Source organism: Aspergillus puulaauensis, chromosome 8 (genome assembly GCF_016861865.1).
Source record: "Aspergillus puulaauensis MK2 DNA, chromosome 8, nearly complete sequence".
In the NCBI taxonomy this organism is placed as follows: domain Eukaryota; kingdom Fungi; phylum Ascomycota; class Eurotiomycetes; order Eurotiales; family Aspergillaceae; genus Aspergillus; species Aspergillus puulaauensis.
Genome location: NC_054864.1, coordinates 185575 through 209955, shown reverse-complemented (window position 1 = coordinate 209955; position 24381 = coordinate 185575). Strand labels below are relative to the sequence as shown.

Here is a 24381-nt window from a genome sequence, read left to right as displayed (position 1 = left end):
ACTGATATGATAATACAGAAAAGGTACCTGTACGGTGCCTGGCTGACTTCCATGGTTCATTGCGGTCCCATAAGGCAGCAAAATTCGGTGTAGTTGTGCGAGTCAGTAAAACAGAGTAAAACAGTTCATTCCCCAGTCAGATCAGCCAGTCAGACCAGCCAGTCAGAGTTGTGAAATACATTCCTTGTGCCCATGTTTAATCAACTTGCCCATTTCGCAATCGTATTCCGATGTCTATACTGCCAGCTCACAGTGACATCATCGAAATTTCTGCAGAAAAGTGAAGTACAACAAACTGCTGTAGTTTTAGTCTGTAGTTTATCTAAGTCTATCGCCATGGCAAAGCGCACTATCGACTCTTTTTACAAACGAGTCTCTCCTCCCCAGAGTAAGAAACCGAAAACAGAAGAAACTCCGCTGTCCTTCACCCACCACCCCAGCTATCCCCATCCCATCGCAGCTCTACCCCCGTCCATCGCCAACCCTCTCGCCAGCATCAGGGACGCACAGCCCAAGACAATCGCCAACCAGCCCCATCTCGACCTCTTATATTTTCACCCGCTCATTCCATCTCCAACTGCCCGCGACCTGTTCCAGTTCTTACGTCGAGAGCTCCCTTTCTACAGAGTCCAATACACAATCCGTCGCGGGGGCCAACCCACCCAGATCAACAACCCTCGCTTCACCACCGTCTTTGGCATCGACGCAACATCGCAGTTCATCCCCCCAACCCGGCCAGACGCAACCGCAATCGCAGATACAGATGCAATTACAACTGCACCCTCAATCCCAGTCGACACCAAAACCCACAACCCCATCTCCCCCACAAAATACCAGTACACCCCCCGCCCAATCCCCGAATGCCTCGACACTCTCCGCCACCACATCGAAGCCGCCATCGGCGACGGCTCAACCTACAACTTCTGCCTGGTGAACTACTACGCCTCGGGCAATGACAGCATCTCCTATCACTCGGACGACGAGCGCTTCCTGGGCGCGAACCCGTCCATCGCGTCCATTTCGCTCGGTGCGCAGCGGGATTTCCTCATGAGGCATAAGCCGACCCAGGCTGGTAGCAACCAGCAGCCGGTGAAATTTGGGCTTGCGTCGGGGGATATGGTTGTGATGCGTGGAGAGACGCAGGCGAACTGGTTGCATAGTATTCCGAAGCGGAAGGGGAGCGAGGCGCAGATGGGGCGGATTAATATTACATTCCGTAAGGCAGTTGTGTCTGGGGGGACAGACAATTATTATACTTATAATGTTGGGAAGGGGCCTGTTTGTCGCTGGGACGAACGGGAGGGGAAGATGTGTCAATCTGGTGGTGGTACATAGATTGCTGCGTTTGCTCCAGTAGTAAGTACCTCATACCGAGCAATATCTGATGTATCACCACTGGCAAACAGCATCAGCCAGTTTGCTTAATGTTTGCTGAGATGCATAACAACAAACAAAACAACAAGCAACAACCCCAACCCCCAAATTAAGCCAAGCTGAGCCCAAATTAACCGCCATATCCCTCGGCAGAATACATTACCCTGTACTTATTCACCCGACTAGTGAGGAGTCCCCATGCTTCTCCATCAATGCGGGGAGAGCCCTAATCAATTCGACTATTCCGGTCAATCACCGGCGGTTCTGCCGATCACTTAAACTCTTGAGATCGCTCGGAGAAAACGTCATTAACATTGTTCTTGTTACTGGACTTGCCTGGCTTGCCGAGCGTCATCCCGCAGGAGAATATACTACCTAGCTAAATACCCGGCTGGGCTTTGCGTGGTATGAGGAGATGGCAGATGGCAGCGACGGGAATATATAAATAGTGTAGCAGATACTGCCGGTGTCTTCAATTTTCAGTTCCAGGATTTAAATCAATTCTCTAAACACAGACAGAAAAAGACAGAAAAAGACAGCACAATGAAACTCACCTCCATCACCGGGCTCCTGGCCCTCCCCATTTCCACCCTCGCCCTCGCCCTCCCCTCACGTCTTGCACCAACCCAACTCTCCAAAAAGGCAGACGAGACAAAAGCCGGCTACCTGGCTGTTTACTGGACAACCGAGGACGAAAGCGTGTATTTCGCACTGAGCGCCAACGACGACGCATTGGGCTTCGAGGCCATCAACGGCGGCAAGGCAATTGTCTCGCCGACCCTTGGCACCAAGGCGATTCGGGATACGACGATTGTGCGTGGTGAGGGCGATGACGAGGGGAAGTATTATATTATCGGGACAGATTTGGATATTGATTCTGTATGTTTGTTTCTCCGTCTTCTGCTTGCCTGTGCTCTAGGTAGGGTGCCTTGGCTAACCAATAACCTAACCCAACCCATCAGACGAACTGGGATGCCGCGACACGGAATGGATCCAGGGCGTTATTTGTCTGGGAGAGTACAGACTTGATTAACTGGACCGATGAGCGGCTGGTCACGGTTGAGGGTGAGACGGCAGGGATGGCATGGGCACCCGACGCGATTTGGGATGAGGACAAGGGACAGTATTTTGTCCACTGGGCGGCGCAATTGGTACGTATAACATTCAGCTCTACTTTTATTCCGTCTTTTCATGGCGTGTCTGATTTGGATGTAGTACGCCGAAGACGACCCCAGCCACAGCGGCGACCCAGCCCTAACCAACAGCCTGCGCTATGCATACACGAGCGACTTCCGCACGTTCACAGAGCCGGAGACCTACATCAGTCTTGGAAACGAGTCGGCTATTGATCTCAGCTTCCTGAAGGTCGACGAGAGCACATTAATTCGCTACTACGTCGACGGCGCGACAACGAGTCCCGTGCAGGACATCAGCACGGATGGGCTCCTGGGCGAGTGGACTGCGCTCGACGGCACGATTGAGGATAGTGCTAGCTTTGAGGCGCCGTATCCGGTCTGGGATAATGTGGAGGAGGACAAGGCCTATCTGCTTTGTGATCTTGTGGGCGATAACCCTGGAGTTGTTGCGTGGGAGTCGAGTGATGTTACGTCTGGGAACTGGGCGAGGAATGATCAGCATGATTTGAGCTTTATGCGCCATTTGTCGGTGTTGGCTGTGACGCAGGAGCAGTATGATGCGTTGGCGGCGTTGTAGATGTTGCAGTCTGGTCTATGGATGTAGCTGCAAAGAAATGTCTAGTTATTTAAAGACCGCCCTTCCAGCTATTGCAGTACTCAATAACGCCTCTCATTCTATTCGTATATATCGGATAACAGTCCTCACAAACTAAACTCCAACCGATTCCCCGCAAAGTCCCTCGCAAAGAACCGACTGGGATACTCGACGCCCTTTGTCCCCGAGTTCTCGCCCGGGCTATCAGCCTCTAACGGTGCAGCATCACCCCCTGCCACATGGTGGTCCCATATCCGCTGTTGCAGCTCAAGCAGCTTCTCCTGTGACTGCAGCTTGAAGCACGGGTGGCGGTTAGAAGTCTTTGTCTCGTTGATCCCCGGCGCCACGTGCACTTGCTGCCCCGAATCGCCGATGTTGAACCTGTGATTGTTAGAATGAAGGAGACTTGTCGTCAGGAGAACGCGACGGACGCACCATAGGATTGTCCCTTTTTGGAGGTGCGGTACCGGCGCAGAACTGAGGCCGAGGGTTCCCCCGTAGAAGGCCTCTGCGTGGTCGAGGGACTCCTGCGGGACGAGGACATTGATGTGCGCGATGCCGGTGATCATCTTGTTTTCTGTGCGGGTGGCTTAGTGAAGGCGATGATGATGGCGATTGCGATGGTTGAAGGGGAGAGATGGAGGAGGGGCAGCTACTTATTTGTTCCCCGCAGCGGACGAGATCTCGCCATCGGCGTCTGTGTCGGAAACTCTTTCCCGCATACAACCAGAAGCATGCTATACCATTATACGAATCCGATATTTGTTGAGCCTCATGAGTACGTTTTAATTTCGGGGTTGGCTATGTTAGGTAGAAACTTAGTGCAGCTAGAACCAAAGACCTGGTACTTCCAGCGGAGACGTGAGGAGTTTCTGGTCCTGGGATCACAATGCTCAGCTGTAAAGATGCATAAGCACCCTGGATTTACCAGCCAGAATTATCTTGGCCAAGTCCAGGAGTAAGGTAGTCTACCAGGCCAAGACACGGTCACTGGTACGCCGTGTGGGCCTTCAAATCATGCGGGGTGATACACGTGGGAGAAAAGGCCAGGGTTGACTTTATTGGACAAGCGAATGATGTACTTTGTTTAGTTACTCTAAAAGAACACGAAAGTCGCTCTATTCAGAGGCAGAAGAGACATTGATTGAGTTGAAGGTATAGTCACTTATCGTGATGACATGTCATACTATGTGTGCACCACCCAGAGGCCGTACGCTTGGAATCCAATTTTGGGTATATTGTACTGTATTGACTCCTTGGCTATCCACATTAGTACGCTCATGTTGAGTCTGAATCTTCATCATGATGAGTTCTATACTGGTTATGGTAGTTTGCTGAGATGGGAGACGAACTCCTTGGATGCAAGGAACTTGGTCAACGCTGCCTAAACAGGAGCTCCAGAATCGACCTCCTTGTTATTAGGTCGTCAGGGGCTTAGAGGGTTCTGAGATGTTAGGAATGTTGTGCGATTGGATATAAGGTAAACAGGGCGACATGCAACTGCTCGAGTGAGTGTAGTTCATGCCAAAATGACACTCTTGTAAAGGGAGTGGGTAAGATATTAATTCTACACACCGGGCTCAAAGACTCGGAAATACACTAATCTCCGTAATAATAGACCAATCCAGACAGTTATTACGTTTGAAATTGTATGCTTACGAGCTTTGCTATACTAACCGGTATATCGCCTCCCATTCGCCATCCTCGCGAGGCGAGACGTCACCTCGGCACCGGATACCACAAAGTCATAGAGATTGGTAGCCGGTGGACATACGAAGATTTTATATCAAATAACACCCGCGCGCGACCCAAAGCGAGTGGGAATCGGCATGATGGATCAATTCGCAAGAAGATGCCGAACATCCGAGCGTCCGGCCCGCTGTCCACTCGGGATCCATCCCCTGCCATGATTGCGTCTTGACCGCGGAATTAAACATTATGGAGCACCAGCTTCTATAGCATTGCGGTGCCTTGGCCGCGGAAACCCTCCGCTGATAAGATGGACCTGGCCTTTTTTTGTTGGTTGTGGTTTGCTTGACTTGTTATGGCGTTATCCTTGGGCACATTCGACCCACCCACGGGGTTTTTCCAGGGGTGGAGGACATCGATCCACCTGCCTGGGCTGAGATTTTATATTTATCAGCGGTCCCTGGGTGCGAGTGCGAGAACAGCCTGGCCGTCTCTGAAGCTCTGTTATTTGTATCGGAAAATCGACCGACCATGTCGCCGACAGAGCCCGAAAAGATCGGGGATGACAGCTCCGGTTTCGATGCCGAGTCGGGCCGTATGCCGATATCCGAGACCGAGAGAGATGAAGAGCTCGAGTTGGAGCGCATCAACACCTACCGTCTGCAACAGCATGAGACCATTGGGTCGAGTAGGGGTCGTGTTCCGCGGGAGCAGTGGCTGCCTCTGGGCGCGGGGAAGCCCTACCCCCCTGACTTGCCGAATGTGGAAGCATATATCGTCGAGTTCGAGGGCTCGGATGACCCCATGCATCCCCAGAACTGGCCGATGAAGAGACGGTTAGTTATGTTTTTGACGTTCTGGTGTTTAAATATACTAATTGGACTAGAGTATTCCAAGGGTCTGTCTTGACGTTTGCTGCCCTGGTAGTAGCCTATGGCAGTTCGATCTTCGCTACTTCGGCGCACGGTGCGATGGCCGAATTCGGCTTCGGGACTGAAGTCGCTGCGCTTGGAACTACACTGTACGTGCTTGGGTTTGCGGCAGGACCGACAATCTGGGCGCCAATGTCTGAGCTCATCGGTCGACGGTGGCCGTTGCTCATTGGAATGCTAGGCTTCGATATCTTCATTATAGCTACCGCCACGGCAAAGGATACACAGACTCTCATGCTTACAAGGTTCTTCTCTGGGCTGTTCGCTGCGAGCCTGATTGCGCTGGTACCAGCTAGTCTGTCTGATCTGTTTGCCAGCAATCATCGCGGAATTGCCATCTCCGTGTACACCATGTCGGTCTTCTTAGGCCCGTACACGGCACCCTTCGTTGGCGGTTATACAGCAGACAGCTATCTAGGCTGGAGATGGACACTCTACCTCCCCGCAATAGTCGGGTTCTTCGGCCTAGCACTACTAGTCGTATTCACACAGGAAACATACGCCCCTGTCATCCTAGTCAAGAAGGCAGCCATTCTGCGCCGCCAAACCCGCAACTGGGGCATCCACGCCCGCCAAGAGGAATTAGAAATCGACCTGAAGGAGCTGGTAACCAAGAACTTTGCGCGCCCGTTCAAGATCCTCTTTACAGAACCTATTGCTTTCCTGATGACGCTGTATATGTCCTTCCTCTACGGGCTGTGCTACGCGCTCTTGACAGCATACCCGCTCGTCTTCCAGGGCGTCCATGGCATGTCGCTTGGGGTGAGCGGATTGCCGTTCATTGGCCTGATTATTGGCCTAATAGGCGGAGCGGTGTTTGTTCTCTCGTTCTATAACTCGTATACCAGGAAACTGGAAGCGAATAGTGGGATCCCGGTTCCGGAATGGCGGTTGCCGCCGTGTATTGCTGGTGGTGTTGCCTTTGCGGGAGGGTTATTCTGGTATGCTTCATTCACGTATTGCAGGTTTATTGTTCGGTTTGTTAATGAGTGTAGGTTTGGCTGGACTGGGTTTAGTCCTTCTATCCACTGGATGGCGCCCACTGCCTCTGGTGTTTTCGTTGGCTTTGGCTTGACGTCGATCTTCATGCAGGGGTTTAACTACATCCTTGATTCGTATCTGAACTTGTACGTCCTGCCTAACTCTACGTGCATTACACGATATTGAGTCCAACTAACAAAATCAGCGCCGCCTCTGCCTTTGCAGCAAACACGATGATGCGGTCTCTGGTCGGTGCCTGCTTTCCGCTCTTCACGCGTCAGATGTTCAATAACCTTGGTATTCAATGGGCGGGGACGCTCCTGGGCTGTATTGCGGTTCTTATGATTCCTATCCCGGCCTTGTTTTTGAAATATGGACCGCGGTTAAGGAAGATGAGTAAGTTGGCGCCGAGTGTAGAGAAGCAGGCTTGATTGGTATAATATTTACAGAGAGATAGATAGTTATAGATATAGAATACTATTAGCAGTTTAAAATAGATGGAAAAGGCTACTTATTCGCTTTCACTGCCTGTTCTGAACCCGCTGGAGAATATTAGTCTTTATTATCCTGCTTAACCTTTTTACTATCTAAGCATCCTATACTCTTGTGTGCCTTGGTCTGCCATGCGGTACTCCTCTTAATTAGTCAGGTCTAATAACAATGGGCCGGTATTACTTGAAGCAGTTGAGTTCCTGCAAGATTGATTTAATACAACCTGACTCATAACGGAGCTAGTTGGTATATTACTTATCTTGTCCTGCTGCCATGCACAACGGCTAGGATCTTAACTACATGATAAAGAGAAGCGGGAACCGACTTCCTTCCTTGACCACTGATAGGCGCGGAAACACAGTAAGCAGACTTCTCATGAGATTCAATCACAAAGTAATTATGCTCATCATAGCGGCCCTTAAACTTTGAGATAAGGAGGCGAAGGATTTGATCTAGACCTTACATCCATGTCCAGGTGGGCAGCAGCAATGACTCGCCGTTCCGGACTATGCGCTATAGGTTCCCGTGCTTGGGTATTCAAGTGCTCCAATATTTGAATCAATTACTCTACGGAAGTCTCGTGCGAAGAGTCCGTTCGTTCAGACCGAATTGAACAGCTGCAGCAGAACCTTTTCGGAACCTCGTTAAATTCCATCTTCCGATTAATCAGCGGAGTCATTGCGGTTAACTAGTTATCTTGAACGCGGCATTTGACATCGGAGCGGAAATACGGATAAGGAGAGAAGATCTACACCCGATGTGGACCTGGTCCACCAGCCAGTATATAAACTAAAAACTCGCCCAGCTTGTGCACGGAAGACAAATTTACGTGTTCATTCTTGTCCGGCAAGACTGTGCCGTGCCCCTCTCGTTTAAGTAACCGGGGGAAATTATGTACGGTCGAGGACGCAGCCATATAAAGGCCGAGCAAAATCTACAATTTTCTGTCTCAAGTTGAGAAGTATCAAGTCGCCAGCTATGTCCTCGAATGCTTCAGCAGAAGATCCCACATGCGAGGGCGTCCTAATTGTATGCATTCAAGTCATTCAACATTCAAGTTTGAGTCGCGTTCTGACGGATTGTATATCGGAGCAGGCATTGCCGGTTTGACGCTGGCCCAGGCCCTACGACGCCACAGGGTGCCTTGTACAGTCTTTGAGCGTGATGAATGCCCCGAGGCTCGCAACCAGGGATGGGGTGTCTCCATCCACTCCACGCTGACTACGTGGGAAGCGCATCTTCTGCCAGAGATTTATGACCGCGTTTGTGAAGCACAGGTGAATCCTGCGGTCGGTCGTGATGAAATCCGCGGAGTCCCATGGGTGAACGGTGCGACTGGAAAAGTCGAGCAGTCTGTTCCAGAAAGCAAGAGACTGAGGCTGAGACGGGATGGAATCCGGAAGGCCCTTATGGAGGGTCTGGACATCCAGGTCAGTTCAAGTTTCCTTTTGTTCTTGTCTACCTGAGGCTGACTCGCAATGAAGTGGGGCAAACGGCTCATCAACATTGAGAAATTCGAGGGTGGTATCCAGGCCCAGTTCAAGGATGGCTCGACTATTGTAGGAAATGTCCTTGTGGGTGCAGATGGCCCGACGTCGATCATTCGCAAGTTTCTCGCGCCTACAACCTACGAACTGCATCGCCTTCCTATCAATGCTGTGGGCTGTGCTATGACGATGAGTGAAGAGCAAGTCAATTATTTCAAAGACCACGTCGATCCACTCTATTTCATGGGTACGCACCCAGAAACAGATACCTTTATCTTTTGGTCTCTGCTGGACACCCCCACATCTCCTGGGAAGCCCTACCGTGCACAAGTGTACTTCTCCTGGATGGCTTCCGATGCGGACGAGGATCTGTTCAAGCAGCCCTTGCTTGACGTGTTCAAACAAAAGGGCCGGCCATTCTTCCCTCGCATGCGTGATATGGTGGACTCATTACCTGATGACACTGTCGTTACCAAAGTCAACCTGGTCGACTGGCCCTCTGTTGAGTGGGACAATTGGAATGGCACCTGTACTTTGATCGGCGACGCGGCCCATTGTATGGTGATCTGTAAGTCCATCTGCCCGTGAGGAAACGGAAACGAATTTAAGCTCACTTTAGTAGATCGCGGCGAGGGGGTAAACCATGCTATTGTGGATGCCTGTCAACTCGCGGATACCATCAAGTCCGCTGCTGATGGCCACATTTCGATCAATGACGCCGTCAAAGAGTATGAGGAGCAGATGCGCCCGCGAGCGAGAGAGGCAGTGGAGACCAGCAGACAGGCTGGACACGACGGCCATTGCTATGCTAAGGTTGACAAGGAAGGAAGCTTTGCTCTTCTGGGTGAGAAGCCAGTCTAGTGGTATTTCTCGTTCAGGCCTGTACAATGGCACAGCGGCCCAGTGCACTGCATAATATGGTATGCTTGTCAGATATAAGTTATGTAAAGGTGATAGTACAGGAATATTACTATCCTAGAGCGATGCCAAACATATACTAGTAGATCTGGTATTAAGGTTCAGGAAATAATCAAAGAGTATGGGTAGACGCTGTTTCCTAGAAGTACTGTAACAAATCTCTCTTTTCTTATAATTGAATCTCCTGCCTCTGCCTTGTAACATTTCAGGGCTGATATGCGCGACGTGTGCCTTCCAGTAAGCAAAGACTCTCCAAGCGGCCTATGTCTGTTTAGTATAAGGATGCCTGCCAGTCTATTATAGGGGAGCAGGATGAGCAAGGTGATCTATAGGTGATCCGTAGGTGAGTAAATTACCAAAACTACTCTCGGTTTGTAATATTAGAGCGGTATAAACTAAACAATTTTGGCTTTAATTATAAAAGCTTTTAATACTATAATACGTACATGATCTTCTCATCAAATATAGCTATAAAATACCTATAAGTATACGGTCTTTAACTTTATACAGATTTTAGGGGAATACCCTGTACACTCCACGAAGGATTTCACGCGAGGCTTTTTAGGACTTGGTTCTTGCAGTACAGTACAACCAGCACTCGACTCATAATCAGATTGTATGTATATGTCAACTACGCGGTCGAGGAAACGGCGCTCCAGCCGGAAAAACCTCTCGCAGTAGTCGCTAATTCAGCTATTTGAATCCAACATAGATAGCCTACCCCATTGTCCATAATTCCATACAGGCACCAAACCCTTAACTCCAGCAAAGAACAACAAACAAAGCACCTCCTCCCTACTTCTTCCCCTTACACTCGTCCTCCCCCTGCAGGATGATACTCCACTGGTCAGGGTGGGAAAGCATACCACCAGAAGTAAGCTCGCCGTCGACCAAATGCATGCACTCCCGAAGAAGGACATGGACCCCATCAACGATATTCTGCATCGCAATGTCGCGATCCCACACGGTGTCCTCATTGCACCAGCGCACCTGCGTTCCTTTGTAGCAGGTAACCTCCTCGCACCTGTTGGCCTGCAGCCACAGGAATTTCGGGTTGTCCCCGTTCGGGTAGAATTGGTCCTCTGCGGTGCAGATCTCGTCCATTTTCTTGATCGTGTATTCGATGCCTTCGAGCGGCGCGTTTAGGGCTTTGCCCCAGCAGTTGGCGGCTTGGGCGGAGGCTACGCCTGTGAGTAGGGCTGTGGGGAGGGCGAGGAGGGTGAAACGCATCTTGACCTGACTTTGACGTGCTGCGGACGTAGAGAAGCGGGTTGGTGAAGGGTTGAAGGTTGGAGGGTCCGATTAGCAGAGCTGGTGGTGAGCGAGTGGAAGGGAGTAGGAGAGATGAAGATGATAGCTGGGACTAACCCGGTTCATATAACCATCAAGATGGACGATATTAGTGAAGGAACAAGCCTTCACTACCTCTATTAATGTTAAAGGTGGCAAGGCGGACACTTCACTGTTGACATTACCACTGAAATTCACTATAGGGTTATACTGGAAGCTTGCTTGCTAGTTCAAGGATATAGATATACAAATAGTCCTCCCATATCTAAAATATAAAGACCATATACTCTTTTCCAAGTTAGTCCACAGAGATTTTCCACACTTTTCTACTATAACTTTATACTTTATAGTAAAGGCTTCGTTGATAATATAAATGGTGAAGTAACACCATTAATAATGCTGGTGAAGAGAGAACATTACCACCTTTATCGTGGTAGAGATAGTGAAGAATCGGATATCCATTTACTGATACCGTCAATGTCAACAGAATCATACCGTAGACTGATGGCCGAAATCCGGTCTATACACTAAGCCAGTAAGAAAGGCCTACACGGCCAATCAGAACCAGAATCTCTCGGCGATATGCATTGATAGTTCCTGCGGGGCTGGCCAGGGCTGGCGTGCTTGTATCACCTGGAGGTTCATTGAACCTATAGTATAGGTTGGTAGGTCTCACATGCATGTGTGAGATTAGGGCTGGTCATACCACGAGCCAGGGCTGAGGGGGTTGTTTGAGTGACTCGGGGGTTGCTACTATCACTGCATGGCTGAAGCTGTTTATAGATTGACTTGTTTTATTTCAGACGCGGATCAGTTGAAGTTCAACAAAATCAACTTTTTATGGTCATTAGGTATCCCATCGGCATTGCTGCACTATTTAAACTTCCAAACTCCAAACTGTGCTCTCTCTGTATCTAGCTACTGCTTCGTGATCATCATTCATTCATTCATTTATCCAGACAGAGATCGTTGCGGCCGTGGTGTAGACCATGAATGCGAATCCTAGTGACATCATGGCTATATCGCCTCGCTTCACCCATGGAGACTCTGCGACGCCTTTCCAATGCAAGTAGGCCGGGTATATGTACACCAGTGGTACACATGCAAATGACCCAATTAGAGAAACAAATTTATCCAAATCTCCTGCTCCCAGTGCTGAAATTATGCCACATGCTAGAACGGCACAGGTCCGGAAGACGTTTTTCTTCCATTTGATGCTTGGGTCGCGTTTGCCGGACGCAATCCCAAATAGACTCCCCTCGATAATGCGCACAGGCGGGAACAGCTGGATTGGAGTTCCCACGAGGATTGCGATGGAATACAAGAACTGGACGGCGTTGACCAGTTTGCTGTCTTGCGGAAGGTTGCTGATGATCTCGGTTTTGGTGTCCGCGCCGAACGTTGCGTACGAGAGCGCTCCGACCCCGGTAAACAGGACGGTAATGATGAGCATGACCGTGTAGAGCAAACTATCGAAGGACTGCGGTTTCTTCATAGAAGACTGGATGGGAAGAATCAACCCAATGCCCTCGAATGTGAAGATGCATGACCCGATAGTCAAGGTAAACGAGGTCGAGTTGAACAATTCCACATCCGGTGCCAGTCCGCGAGAGGCCAGACTAGCGATATCGTAGCAGTAGATGTATCCAAGGCCGAAAAGAATAAAGGCATCAGCGAGAAGCGCGATCGGGCCCAATTTGGAAATATTCCGGATCATGGCCAACGGAATGAGCACGATCAGCTGGAAAATGATCAAGCGGAATGTCGAGAGCGACTCGATCGTCTCAGGCATCACGGCGAGGAAGAACGCCCGGATGTTCTCAGCCGTGAAGATGATGCAGGCACAGACAAACCCAATCTGAGAGATTGCCACTGATCCCAGAATCAATGACCGAAGATTCGGCCCAGAGATCCGTTCGCCGAGGTCACCATATCCACCGCCATGGTAGTGTCTCCTACATTCCAGCAGAAGATGGAAGCACAGCGTCGAAATTAAAGCGACGCTAACCAGTGTGACCGACGAAAACAGGATGCCTCCATTGCGGAACGCTTTTGGCAAAAAGATAATACCCGTCCCGATAAACGCCTTGAGCAAGGTGAAGAAAGTTTTCACGTTCGAGGCATCGCCTGGGCGAACAGACCGCGTACGGGTACGCTTGCGTTTAGGAGGCCCAGGCCCTAGCAACGGTCGTCGCTCCGCTTCCTGTTCCGCTTCATCCTCGCCCTGCTCGGTTTCGTCCTCGGTTTCCTCCAAGTCCTCGCCAGCGAAATTGCCGTAGATGTCAAGGTATTCAAGGAACGAACGGTGCAGGACGGGGTTGTCCCGGCCGTGCTGGCGGATGAAGTGTCGACGGAAACTTCCAGGCTCGAGAGCAGCTACCTCCTCCTCGACGAGGTCGGACTGGCGTCGGGGGATCACAGTAAACGTGTTGGATCGTTTATCCAGCCGAGCTCGCTTGGTTTTGGCTTCGATGCGGTAGAGGTCACGGTGGATGTCACCGCCCTGTAGAAGCAGCGATGATTGGGGTTCGTTATGCTCAGTCGAGCTCGACCCAGCTCCCTCGGGTTGCTCGGGGGGTACGGCGTCTTCTGGCAAGGAAGCGGTGAACTGAGGATCGAGGTGCTGGGAGAGAATGGCCTCGTCCCGTTGGGGGGCGGACTCGTTGTGCGAGGAGCTTAACGACGGCTCTGCCATGGTTAATTATCGCAGGAGAGATTTTTTCGGGGATCAGAAATCGAGAAGAGAGTATGACGGAGCCACGACGGGCAGGGAGCAGATCGAGAGTCCCATGAGGTCGAGTGTTGACGGTGAAAGTCTCGCCGGGCAGTTCCACGGAATGACGCTCGATCTGGACTGTGCTGACGACGGCGCTGCTGATTGGTTGGTGGTCACGACAGCAGTCACCTGACCTGCCGACGAAGAGACAAAGACAAAGATAAATGGATGAATTTATGGATCAGTGTGATTTGGACGTGTGATTCGGTTTATTATTATATGGGGGTGTAGAGTCTACTTAATAAAGTCCAGGATCTGGGGCGACTCAGACTCTTCCTTCCATAGCACCGGGTCATACAAGGCCGCTTCCTCGGACTCTTCCTTCAATAGCAGCGGGTGATACAAGGCCGCTTCTTCGGCCTCAGGCCATCCGTCCGGCGTATCTGCAGACGAGAACGGGTCCAGGTGACGGAACGATTCTACGATGACCGAGATCTCCATGCTCGGCATGTTAAAATCTTCCCAGTAGTCTTGAGCCCACGACTCAAGCAGGATCCGCAGGGCCGGGTTGTCCACGGCCATGACGCCCGCTACAAGCCCGAGCGTGACATACGCGGCGCCGAACGGCCGGTACTGGAGTGCGTTCTCGGCGATGCTGAGAATTTCGAGGGCGAGGTAGCTGGCGTCCTTGGAGAGTTCGGGGTCGGTTGTCCGCATGGCGACAAGGATGTAGTTCATGTATAGACAGACGGTGATTGAGATGCCGTAGAATCGTTGAGTGTGGGCATGGAGCATGGTCGGAGAGAGTCCGAATGGATTTGGATGTGGGCTTTCGCCGGGATCCTCGACCTGGTTCAGTTCAAGGCGAAACAGATCGCAGATGTTGCGGGTCTTGAAGTACAGGCTCTTCATCTCCGCCTGCAGGATTAACAACCCAGCTAGCCCGTCGGGGTTGGATTTGACTCTGTCCAGGATATCTGGGACTTGGGAGAGGTATAGGAGCATCTCTCCTTCTGGTGAATGCGCGTCCAGCTCATTCTGCACCAGTTCTTTCCATTCCACCGGGTCTAGATTTATATTAGGGTTAAACAGGCCTTCAAACAACTGCAAATCGTTAGTATAGATACGGCATACAATTTCGTGAAGAATACTCACTACTGGCCCACGCAGTGACAGCAAAAGTACGCGCTCAAAGGCATCTCGAGGAGCACAGTTCTTCCGAGCTTTTAGAATTTTGGCGGCTCCCTCAGCGTGACCAGTAAACTGCAAATCCGATGGGCCTAGCATGTGCTGGTTCTGTCAGCGATATTCTTGTGTAGCGAAGTGGCAATTATTTACCTGAACAAGGAGCAGCACAGTTACAGCGCAGAGCGTTTCCGATGAGCTTGCCGTGATAGGATCATCCAGGCGTCTCCGTAAAGCACCCAGCGCTTTTGAATATTTCGTAAGAGATCTGATGGTAACCTCCTTGCACGACGAAAATGATGCATGGGTCGTTACCAAGGCATCGACCGCAGTATCCAACGCCTCGTTCAAACCCAGACGCCGCGGGACAAGGGTCAGATAGCCGCCATACGCCCACATCAGATTATACCTCAGGCTCGTCTGCGGCTTCATGGCTGCTACCAGGGCCTGGCCTATGAGCATCGCATTGTTAGTCGGGTTGACAGCGACACGACGAATGACATCCTTCCCATCGGGCGACGGCGTGGTGGTGAGATGACGTTTTGGAGACCGCTTCTTGACTATCGTGGGGCCTTCTTCCATGAATTTGTAGCGCTTTTCGCCGGCACCGACGCATTCGATTCCCCGGCGAGCGCATCGCGTACAGACAGGCTTTACCTCATCGCACTTTGAGAAGTTAGCGCAGGCCCGCGCACACTACGTGAGCCTAATCGTCTATCGTCTGCAAGTGCAACGAGGGGATGATGGGGCAGTGTGGAGTCGGCTCAACCCACCTTCTTCTTCGACTTGCGACAGTTGTCGCACCCTCTTCCGGACGGTACACCGGGCATTGTGATGCGCTGTTATCGGATATCGATGCGATGGACAGGACTTCCAGCGGACGAGCCCATTAAAGATGGAGAGAGATGGAGAAGAGCTGGAGACGAGCTGAAAAGCCCAACGGGGCGCCAAGAGCCGGGCTTGGCGAGGCGCAGCCTTATTGATCTGCGGCCGCCAGGAGTATGGAACGGCCAGTTATCGGTCGACGGGCGAGGTCGAAGAATGACTTACTAGGTTCTATTGGAGATCCGATTGTCCGGCTGGGACGCTTACATGAACTCGCCTCTTCTCCTGGTATCCAGTCTCACAGGTATCCAGCGTTACTGCAGTTTCACCTCTGGGTGGCCTGATATAGCATAACTGTTTCTCGTATTCTAGCTGACGGTCGACACTATGTGCAACAGTACAAATCAACTGTGTCTGCCTGAACGCCACTCAAAGACCCAAATATAGACACGCGACATTGCCAACGCCGAATACTATCCCGCTAAACCCATACTCCAACGAACACTGACTCGCCCTATGAAGTCTAACAAAATCAATTCATGAAGACGCCCCTGCTGCTGCCGCCTCGAGTTGAACATCGGTTGAATGGACCAAAGAGAGCCCCGTCACCATAATCTCCTCCATCGGTCGCCCGCTGCTGACACTGGGGCCGAAGAGATCCAGACGGCCTGCCTTCCGCCGAGACCACGAAGGGTGAGGATTAAACTGGGCCAGCAGAGTGCCGTTCCCATCCCGCAGCTCAAAGTCGACCACCTTCATACTCCGGCTCTTCCATGCTAATGGTCCATTGTGCAAGGACGGTGACCGATACTGCCCTTCCTTCCTGAGTCTGGTCTTTATATCCACGGCGATTCTCTGTCCGTTAATGGCCACGTCGAGGCCGCTACTTCCTCGGCTGGTGGCAGTTGCGAGCGGGGCGCTGGATGCTCCTGCGCTAGAGAATTTCATCTGTCGGTTTCGTGTCAAGTCAAGACGGTAGATGACTGCACCGCTGGGGCTTCCCTCGGTGATTCCGAGTACTCTCTGTGGCCAGCCGGTAAAGTCGATGTGGATGGATCGAGCGGGTGTCTGGGTATAGGACTGGGGAGGATACGGAGACTCCATGTCGCCGACGTTGGGGTGTGAACCGGTTGAACCATTGCCTGCAGAATATCTTTGCTTCATGATGTTAGTATTTTACCCATGTATTTCTGTTCGAATTGTAGTTGTCTGAGGTACTTACACCTTCCCTCTGGGAGCCCGTCATGGCACCGAGGAAGGGAATGAGGGACGGAGAGTTGTCTGCCATTGTCGACTCCGAAAACGTAGCTCAGCTGTGTTTTGAGATTATATTCCTATCATTCCTATCTATCTCACCATCTCTCCCATCATATTTATACTATCTCTGGCTCAATCTATATCCAACTCATACATTCATGCTCCCTGATTGGCCAATAGTTAGGCGTTACACTAAGCCGCTTTGGGTATGTCACCGCGCCGGGTCTCACGTGCTTGGGCTGCTCCCATTGGACGAGTTCCTGGGTGTCTTGAATTCCAGGCGGCGGCAGATATTCTTTTGTTTGATTCACATCTTGCAACTGACAAGCTGAACCCGGCGTGTGTGCGACAGTCGGCACATGTCGCTTCGATGGGAAGGGATCATCTGAGCACGCGAGGTACACTGTATGCCCTGGACCTCTGCTGCGCCCTGCTGGGCTCTGGGTCAGCGATCGGGCGCCAGATCGCACCCGATTTGGAGTTCCTCAGCGACAGTCCGCGGGCCCGCGCAATGACGGGTCAGCACTTTGACTCGGCGCTAACCGTGTTTGTCGTTATGTGCCGCCGTTCTGGACAGACTCATACAGAGTCCCACGAGCTACGTATATAACCATGGCTGAACCCAGCTGCCTAGAGACACAAGCTTCACACTCAACGAACTCTTACTCTCACCATGGACCCTCAAACTGGCATATACGAGTACAAAGCGAGTCATGTACTCCCGATTGTCTTTGCATGCGTGCTGAGCCTGTCCTTGTCTACGCATATCTACGAGAACTTGTCAGTCTACTCGGTGCCTTCTATTGTGCTTTACTGACTTGTGCAGCCACTATCGCTTCTGGAGGGTGACGTTTTGGATGTTCTGGGGCTCTCTCATTTACACCATCGGTTGGGTCCTACGCACCATCTCCAGCTACCACCCGGACAATGTCAACATCTACATCGCCGCCACCGTCTTCATCTACGCCGCTCCCCCCATCTTCTCCGCCTCCGCCTATAACATCCTCGGCCGTATCATGCACTACATCCCCATGTTCGCTTGGCTGAATCCCAACCGCACGGTCCATTTCTTCGTCTACATCGGCGCCCTCGTCGAAGCCCTCACAGCCGCAGGCGGCGCACGCATCGCAACAGGCGCCAAAGAGCCACGCCTCTACCGCAGCGGCGCAACCCTCATGGCCGTCGCCGTCATCCTCCAGTGCATCGTCGAGCTCTGCATCGTCTTCGTCATCGCAACCCTCCACCGCAAGTGCGCCCGCGCCGGCATGCTCCCGCGCAACCTCCGCTTCCTCTTCTACACCCTCTACGGAACCTCCTCTCTCGTTCTTATGCGCTGCATCTACCGCGCCGTCGAATCGCTCTACACACTTGATCCCCCTGGCGTCGCGTGCGGCGCGACCTGCACTTACTTCCAGCGCCACGAGTGGCTGCTCTACGCGTTCGATGCGGCCCCGATGGTCATTTTTACTTTCTGGATTAATCTGCTTCATCCGGGGCAGTATCTCCCCCGTGACAAGAGACGGTATCTCGATACTGACGGCATGACCGAGCGCATGGGGCCTGGCTGGTTGGACTCGCGGCCTAGGATTGAGACGTTCATCGACCCGCTTGATATCTCGGGTATTATGAAGAAGAATAAACACCATACGAAGTACTGGGAGGAGGCTGCGCAGTGGCCTGTTTGTGAGGACGCGTTTTCGGCGGGGACTGCGTCGAATGTTCGGGGGAGGGAATCTGCTGTTCCGAAGCCGGAGGCTGTTTAAGGGGAAGGTGGATAATGTTGTTATGGTTTTGATTTGGTAAATTTGATTTTTTATTTCTTATGTTTGTTTTGTTCTATGCCTTATGCTGCGAGCGAAGAGTTGATACCCTTGTTATTAGATCTCTTGTAATTTAGTATGTTTTTGCTGTTTTGTATGAATTCAAAATAATATCGATGGAATTAATCTTCTAAAATAAGCTTTAGGCTTCTATTAAACTCGTTAACTTAACTAAATATAGCTTGGTTTGCCCTAATTTATTCCCACTCTAACTTAAATATATTTCGCCGAGCCCGACCACACAGCCCCAAGTCGTAGCATGAACATCAAGGTCCTAACAAAAGAAAAAACCCAACAAAATTAAGTAAAATGTGGATGCTGCTCTGATACCTTTAGAATATCAATAGAATAACACTTTTAAGGATAGGATAGAATACAAAAAAACCAAAAGCAGAAAAGCCACCAAAATTGCAAAACCGACATATGAAAAGAAATACCAGTAAACTGTCCGACGCCAAAGAACCCACCAACCACCAGAAATACTCCCCCCCAAACTATATAATAGGAGGTATAGCTCGGTGATTAGGCTGGGTACCTATACTATACCTATAACATTTACTTTTCTGGGACATGCTAGCCAGCCAGCCAGCCAGCCAACCTAACCCTACAACTAATCCTGCCGCACCTCAATCTCGGTATGCGCATAGATCTTCCCATCAGGAACCAGGATCCTCTCTTCACTCGTCCGATCAAACCGACTATGGATATCCGTGCCAACAATCCCACCCCTCTCACGCTCCCGCTCCCGGTCCTGACTGCGGAGCGGCTGCATCCCAGTCCCCGAGCGAGCGTGGCTCTGATCCCGAACCTTCGAGAACCCAGTCCCTGAGCGCTGCCCGTATGCCCCGTACAGCTTATTGGAGGAGGCATACTCGCCGATAATACGCGGGAGGAAGCGCGAGGCGATGGCCTTGAAGGACGGGATGGAGGCCGCGAGGATGCCAATATTGATTTCGATTGCGGACCAGTACATCGCGCCGCTGATGGCCCAGGTTGCGTCGGTCGAGGAGAGCATTTCTGGGATATAGGTTATACGGATTATGGAGGAGACGCAGGCGCTGGGGTGGTTAGCATGACTTGTTTTTGGTTTAGGGATGGGGATGGGGGGACGTACAAGAGACCGAGGGAGAGGATGAGGACGAGGGCGACTTTCTGCTTGCGCGGCATTTGCAGTTTGAAGATAACCCGGATGGGAAGTGTGTATGTTAGGAGGTCGGTGAGGATGTTGAGTGCTGCGTTGGCGAGGTAGAAGACGTTGATGTTGACGCAGGAACTGTCCGTGATGGAGGTGTCCCAGGCTGCGGGAATGGGCCGGCACTGGAATGCTGCTGTGAGGACATTGGCCGTGGCCTGGCAGGCGACGATGGCAAACATGATGAAGGACATGCGTGTCAGGTATTTATCCCCGAGGCGGGTGTAGAACCAGCAGACGGAGGTTTTGACGAAGCCGAGACAGGCCACATAGAACATGGAGCTCAGCCACACGTTCTACTCCAGGTTAGTTTCAAGTAATTCGAGCTGGCCGGGGCTCGTACGAATGCATATGGAATCATGTCTGACGTGGGAACGTCCTCGATATGACTACCAAGACCGTGTTTGACAGCTGTGACCGTTAATGTGGCGTTTCAGGGACTGCGGGAGAGGACTGACCAATGGCTGTGACAATGGAAAACGCCCACGAAAAGCACTTCATTGTTTGGTTAGCCACGGAAGCTTGGTATCGATCAAGTGTCTTACGCATGCGAAGATAATGAGATCTAGAAGTGTCAGCTGGGAGTTGGGTTCGTGGCAGGACAGTCACGTACAGTCGTCCACGCCCATCTTCTTCAGGACATAGATTCGAGCGAACAACCGCAAGATAATGACAAAGATGGTAATCACCGCGAATGCGATTGAAATCCCAACGACCGTCGGGCCCTGGGTTTCGGCCATCTTGAATAACCAAACAGAGAGGAGTAGGTGTTGAGAAACGAGTGGAACGGCTCTACTCAACCATGGGGGGTTAAGCTGGAGGATAGGAAGGTCGAATAGGACTGACAGTTTTCAAGGAGCGTATAAAGTTGGAGAAGGAACCTGAGACAGGAGTTAAAACAAGCTGTCCTGGCAAGGAGCTGTAAACTTGTAAAGGAGCTCTTCCCGCGGGACGGAGCGCCCCCCTGTCAGTGATGGACACTTCGTTTTGACTTCTTATCTGGTCGCTGTCTGTTCGCCGGATGCCTCCTGCCTAATCCTTGCGTCCGCAGCTCTGCAGACTGCACTCTTCATCTCCTGGCCAGGATGTTGACACACTAGTGAATCGCCTACCACGGGATCGGGAGGCGAGCTCGGCGCCACTGGATGTACAGTACTTTGGACGCGAGCCAAGCCGTCATAAACTCGACGTTGCGAGCCAGCAACTCATACTACTACTGGAGACATGTGAGGACAGCGGGCCATCGACTGCGGACAGGACTCGTCCGACAAACTGTGACAGGTCGGGAGGCCCTGGCTCTGCGGGGGTGGACTCTTGTCGAGACTCGAGACTCGAGAACCGCCAGAGTCCAAACCCGCAGAGATGAAGGACGCTATGTCGGCAGCGTAAGGTGTAACGCGCCGCAGCGGGACCTGACTGAGATCGGCATCCAGACACTTCAGTATGGGGACCATGCTGGCCGGAAAAGAACTCCTCTGTTAAGGCCTACAGGTGACATTGGTGATTGGTAGCCTATGGCAGAAATGAATGAGACAGCACTCGACAGCACTCGACAGCTCTCATCTTGGCCAGTGAAGCAGCAGTGAATGCGAGATTCAGAACATGTACTCGTCGAGCAACATCTTTCTCCTGTCTGTGAGTGCATCACCAAGGCACAGCCAGAATCGAGACTCCTGTCGAAAGCGTTAGGGATCGGCTGCGCGCCCAGACAGCGCGCAGGATTTTGCCTCAAGATGCCCGATTTGTCGACCATTGCGGGGCGATGAAGACAACCGAACAAGGCTTCGAGTGGAGCGAGGTTGTGTTGATCTTATAGACAAGGTACGAATCCACAATGAAGCCCAGAAAGGCAGAAACTCGCTTGAAGCCTTGAATACGAAGAGGACGGGCTGGCAGATGAGGATCCAGCTGCAGATTCCCAAATGGGTTAAACGACCGTTACAGCAGATTCGCCAGTTTAATTACTAATTAGCGAACGGAACATTCTCCGAGCGAGGTTGATCCTGGTGAGTGTTCAGTTCTCGGCCCGAGCCTCTGTTGTCGTGGATGGCCTGGATGTCCTGGATGCCAACTACGAATCCGCAAACATCACACTAAAATACTTCTGCAGTGGCATTCTGACAGGCATCGAACGAGTCAACAAAAGACTCTTAGCCGAGGCCAGTCCAGACAGTGCACAGACGTACAAGTGTCAACTGTTAATGCGAAACACGGCCCACTGCGAGCCTGCGCCGCACCCACAGTCTCCGCACTGTCAACGACTAGACCAGGAGGAGCATTTGACGATCAATGCAAAGCCCTTTTTTGACAGATGTGGAGCCAGGCTCTGCTCGTCATTTGCTCCTCGGACTGTCTTGTTTCCTTGGCCCGAAGAGCGAATCGTAGCCGTTGTGATTATTGGGTTGGCTACTCCATACTGGTATGCCCGGGACTTTCGCCGTCGTGGCACTTTTTTGAAAGGGGAAGGAGGGTGAAAAAGGAGGGCGAACGCAGAGGAGGTGCAGGGCATATCAGATCGCGAACTGCAGCTGTCTGGGGCCTGCAGTGATACATCTTCTCTCCCACATGGTTCTTCTCTCACTGTGACCGCCGACCACATACTGCTGCATCATGGGTCTCGGGGAACTGGTTCTTGCGCAGCTGACGCTGACCAATCTGGTTCTCGGCTATCTCGCTTATATCGTCTTGAAATTCATCTATCAGATCGTTTATTATCGCTTCTTCCATCCACTTTCGGTCTTCCCGGGTCCATTCTGGGCGTCCGTCACCCGACTCTGGATAGCCTGGCATAATGTACAGGAGACAGAGCTTGCAGTCGTCTATGAAGCGACAAAGAAATATGGTACTTTCGTGTGCACTCTATTGTTCATTGTTGCTGAGTGCTGACTGCTGTTGTCAGGCCCTGTTGTGCGAGTCACTCCTACATTGCTCGTGGTCAGCGATCCAACAAAGCTGCCGGAGATCTACCACCGGAACGCTGATAAGACTGGCCACTATATCACCGGGTCATTCGGTGAAACTGAGTCGCTCTTTAACATGAGGTCGCACAAGACCCATGCCGCGTATCGCAAGCACGCTGCTGGACCGGTAAGATAGTCGAACAATGCAGACGACAAAGATACTGAGAGTGGAGCAGTACAGTTTCTCCAGCGTTAAACGCATGGAGCCTCTAATTGATGCCCGGATTAAGGACTGGATTGCCAAGCTCGACGAGCAATTTGTCCGCACTGGCGAGGGTTTCGACTTCTCCTGGTGGGCAGTGTGAGTTCTGCATTCCCGGCGGAGAAGGAATGAACTGACGGTGTATAGCTACATGGCATACGACATTATCAGTGAGGTTGGCTTCGGTGCACCTTTTGGCTTCGTCGAGAAGGGCGAGGATGTCGGTGGACTCATCCAGGGATTCCACGACGGTCTCCCTGCATTTGGTCTTCTCGCGCGTCTTCACCCTTTCACAAGCTGGATCAAGACAACCTTCTTGAAGAAGTATCTAGTCGCGAAACCCGAGGATGACTCGGGAATTGGTGTTCTCATGCGCTTCCGCGACAGACTCATCGAGCAGCGCGTTCAGGACCTCAAATCAGACAAGGGCTTTTCACGGATTGACCTGCTTCAGACGTTCCTCGAGGCGCGCACCGAGGACGGCCAGCCATTGACAATGGACTACATCAAGGCAGAGATCCTGCTTGTCCTGCTCGCGGGCGCTGATACTACCGGGACAGTCTTCCAGGCGTTGATCCACTACTTGCTCACCCACCAGGGCGTGTATGAGCGGATGATGGAGGAAGTCGATGGGGCATTCAAGAAGGGCCTTGTCAGCGACGAAAATCCACAGTACCATGAAATCCTTGAGCATCTGCCCTACTTTGTTGCGTGCGTTCGCGAGACCCTCCGGGTGTGCCCACCAGCTCCGAATATCTTCCCTCGATATGTTTCGGAGCCAGGACTGGACCTGTATGGAAAGATGGCCCCCGCGGGAACTGAGATATCTGTAAACCCCTGGGTGATTCAGCGTGACCCAATTATCTTTGGAAAAGACGCCGAGGAGTTTAACCCGGATCGATGGATGGATGCTGAGCGGACTAAGCTCATGAACAAGTACATGATGACGTTTGGGTATGGCGCCAGAGTATGCCTGGGCAGAGACATTGCGATGATGGAGCTATTCAAGGGGCCGCTTCAGGTATGTATCGTTCTTCCTTGGCCGATGTCGTAGCTAACCCTTCCAGTTCTTCCGTCACTACAAGCCGTCTCAGGTGCCAGGGAAGCCGGAGGCGAAGTTTGTGATCAAGGGAGGTATTGGATTCTGGCGGGACATGTGGATAACGATCGACAAGCGCCCCCTGGTAAAGGCACAGTAATGTATTTAATGAGTTGAGATCGAAGCACTGAGTGTAAACATGTTGGTTACCTGAATGTGGATAACATCAGCATTGCCTAAAGAAGTAAGTCAAAAGAGCATAGCGCCTTGGCATCTCGTATCGGCCCTCAG

At 51.6% G+C, this 24381-nt stretch overlaps 12 protein-coding genes across 12 annotated transcripts; 6 read left to right on the top strand and 6 right to left on the bottom strand.

Moving 5' to 3' along the window:
- Window positions 1-336: 336 nt before the first annotated feature.
- On the top strand, window positions 337-1335 carry APUU_80089A (alpha-ketoglutarate-dependent dioxygenase AlkB family protein; the record flags this gene model as incomplete). The annotated part of the gene is made up of 1 exon (XM_041696331.1): window positions 337-1335. One exon carries the CDS (start codon window positions 337-339, stop codon window positions 1333-1335), a length of 999 nt encoding a protein of 332 aa, XP_041561972.1.
- A 582-nt stretch (window positions 1336-1917) lies between these two features.
- Window positions 1918-3087, top strand: APUU_80088A (glycoside hydrolase family 43 protein; the record flags this gene model as incomplete). Its single annotated transcript, XM_041696330.1, has 3 exons — window positions 1918-2253; window positions 2337-2525; window positions 2590-3087. 3 exons carry the CDS (start codon window positions 1918-1920, stop codon window positions 3085-3087), a joined length of 1023 nt encoding a protein of 340 aa, XP_041561971.1.
- Window positions 3088-3212: 125 nt separating this feature from the next.
- APUU_80087S (putative glyoxalase family protein) lies at window positions 3213-3674 on the bottom strand (the record flags this gene model as incomplete). Its single annotated transcript, XM_041696329.1, has 2 exons — window positions 3213-3486; window positions 3541-3674. 2 exons carry the CDS (start codon window positions 3672-3674, stop codon window positions 3213-3215), a joined length of 408 nt encoding a protein of 135 aa, XP_041561970.1.
- Window positions 3675-5325: 1651 nt separating this feature from the next.
- On the top strand, window positions 5326-7138 carry APUU_80086A (MFS transporter; the record flags this gene model as incomplete). The annotated part of the gene is made up of 4 exons (XM_041696328.1): window positions 5326-5630; window positions 5681-6667; window positions 6722-6853; window positions 6913-7138. The coding sequence occupies 4 exons, from the start codon at window positions 5326-5328 to the stop codon at window positions 7136-7138; spliced, it is 1650 nt and encodes a 549-aa protein (XP_041561969.1).
- A 1092-nt stretch (window positions 7139-8230) lies between these two features.
- APUU_80085A (FAD-dependent oxidoreductase) lies at window positions 8231-9547 on the top strand (the record flags this gene model as incomplete). Its single annotated transcript, XM_041696327.1, has 3 exons — window positions 8231-8629; window positions 8684-9254; window positions 9309-9547. 3 exons carry the CDS (start codon window positions 8231-8233, stop codon window positions 9545-9547), a joined length of 1209 nt encoding a protein of 402 aa, XP_041561968.1.
- An 852-nt stretch (window positions 9548-10399) lies between these two features.
- On the bottom strand, window positions 10400-10834 carry APUU_80084S (uncharacterized protein; the record flags this gene model as incomplete). The annotated part of the gene is made up of 1 exon (XM_041696326.1): window positions 10400-10834. The coding sequence occupies one exon, from the start codon at window positions 10832-10834 to the stop codon at window positions 10400-10402; it is 435 nt and encodes a 144-aa protein (XP_041561967.1).
- A 1003-nt stretch (window positions 10835-11837) lies between these two features.
- Window positions 11838-13589, bottom strand: APUU_80083S (putative amino acid transporter; the record flags this gene model as incomplete). The annotated part of the gene is made up of 1 exon (XM_041696325.1): window positions 11838-13589. One exon carries the CDS (start codon window positions 13587-13589, stop codon window positions 11838-11840), a length of 1752 nt encoding a protein of 583 aa, XP_041561966.1.
- A 315-nt stretch (window positions 13590-13904) lies between these two features.
- Window positions 13905-15625, bottom strand: APUU_80082S (Zn(II)2Cys6 transcription factor domain-containing protein; the record flags this gene model as incomplete). Its single annotated transcript, XM_041696322.1, has 4 exons — window positions 13905-14714; window positions 14766-14900; window positions 14949-15461; window positions 15569-15625. The coding sequence occupies 4 exons, from the start codon at window positions 15623-15625 to the stop codon at window positions 13905-13907; spliced, it is 1515 nt and encodes a 504-aa protein (XP_041561965.1).
- Window positions 15626-16157: 532 nt separating this feature from the next.
- Window positions 16158-16908, bottom strand: APUU_80081S (uncharacterized protein; the record flags this gene model as incomplete). The annotated part of the gene is made up of 2 exons (XM_041696321.1): window positions 16158-16778; window positions 16843-16908. 2 exons carry the CDS (start codon window positions 16906-16908, stop codon window positions 16158-16160), a joined length of 687 nt encoding a protein of 228 aa, XP_041561964.1.
- A 642-nt stretch (window positions 16909-17550) lies between these two features.
- APUU_80080A (uncharacterized protein) lies at window positions 17551-18640 on the top strand (the record flags this gene model as incomplete). Its single annotated transcript, XM_041696320.1, has 2 exons — window positions 17551-17657; window positions 17704-18640. The coding sequence occupies 2 exons, from the start codon at window positions 17551-17553 to the stop codon at window positions 18638-18640; spliced, it is 1044 nt and encodes a 347-aa protein (XP_041561963.1).
- A 667-nt stretch (window positions 18641-19307) lies between these two features.
- Window positions 19308-20629, bottom strand: APUU_80079S (putative integral membrane protein Pth11-like; the record flags this gene model as incomplete). Its single annotated transcript, XM_041696319.1, has 6 exons — window positions 19308-19755; window positions 19812-20185; window positions 20233-20300; window positions 20348-20384; window positions 20435-20454; window positions 20503-20629. 6 exons carry the CDS (start codon window positions 20627-20629, stop codon window positions 19308-19310), a joined length of 1074 nt encoding a protein of 357 aa, XP_041561962.1.
- Window positions 20630-22499: 1870 nt separating this feature from the next.
- On the top strand, window positions 22500-24250 carry APUU_80078A (cytochrome P450; the record flags this gene model as incomplete). The annotated part of the gene is made up of 5 exons (XM_041696318.1): window positions 22500-22731; window positions 22789-22976; window positions 23026-23150; window positions 23199-24072; window positions 24119-24250. The coding sequence occupies 5 exons, from the start codon at window positions 22500-22502 to the stop codon at window positions 24248-24250; spliced, it is 1551 nt and encodes a 516-aa protein (XP_041561961.1).
- Window positions 24251-24381: the final 131 nt, after the last annotated feature.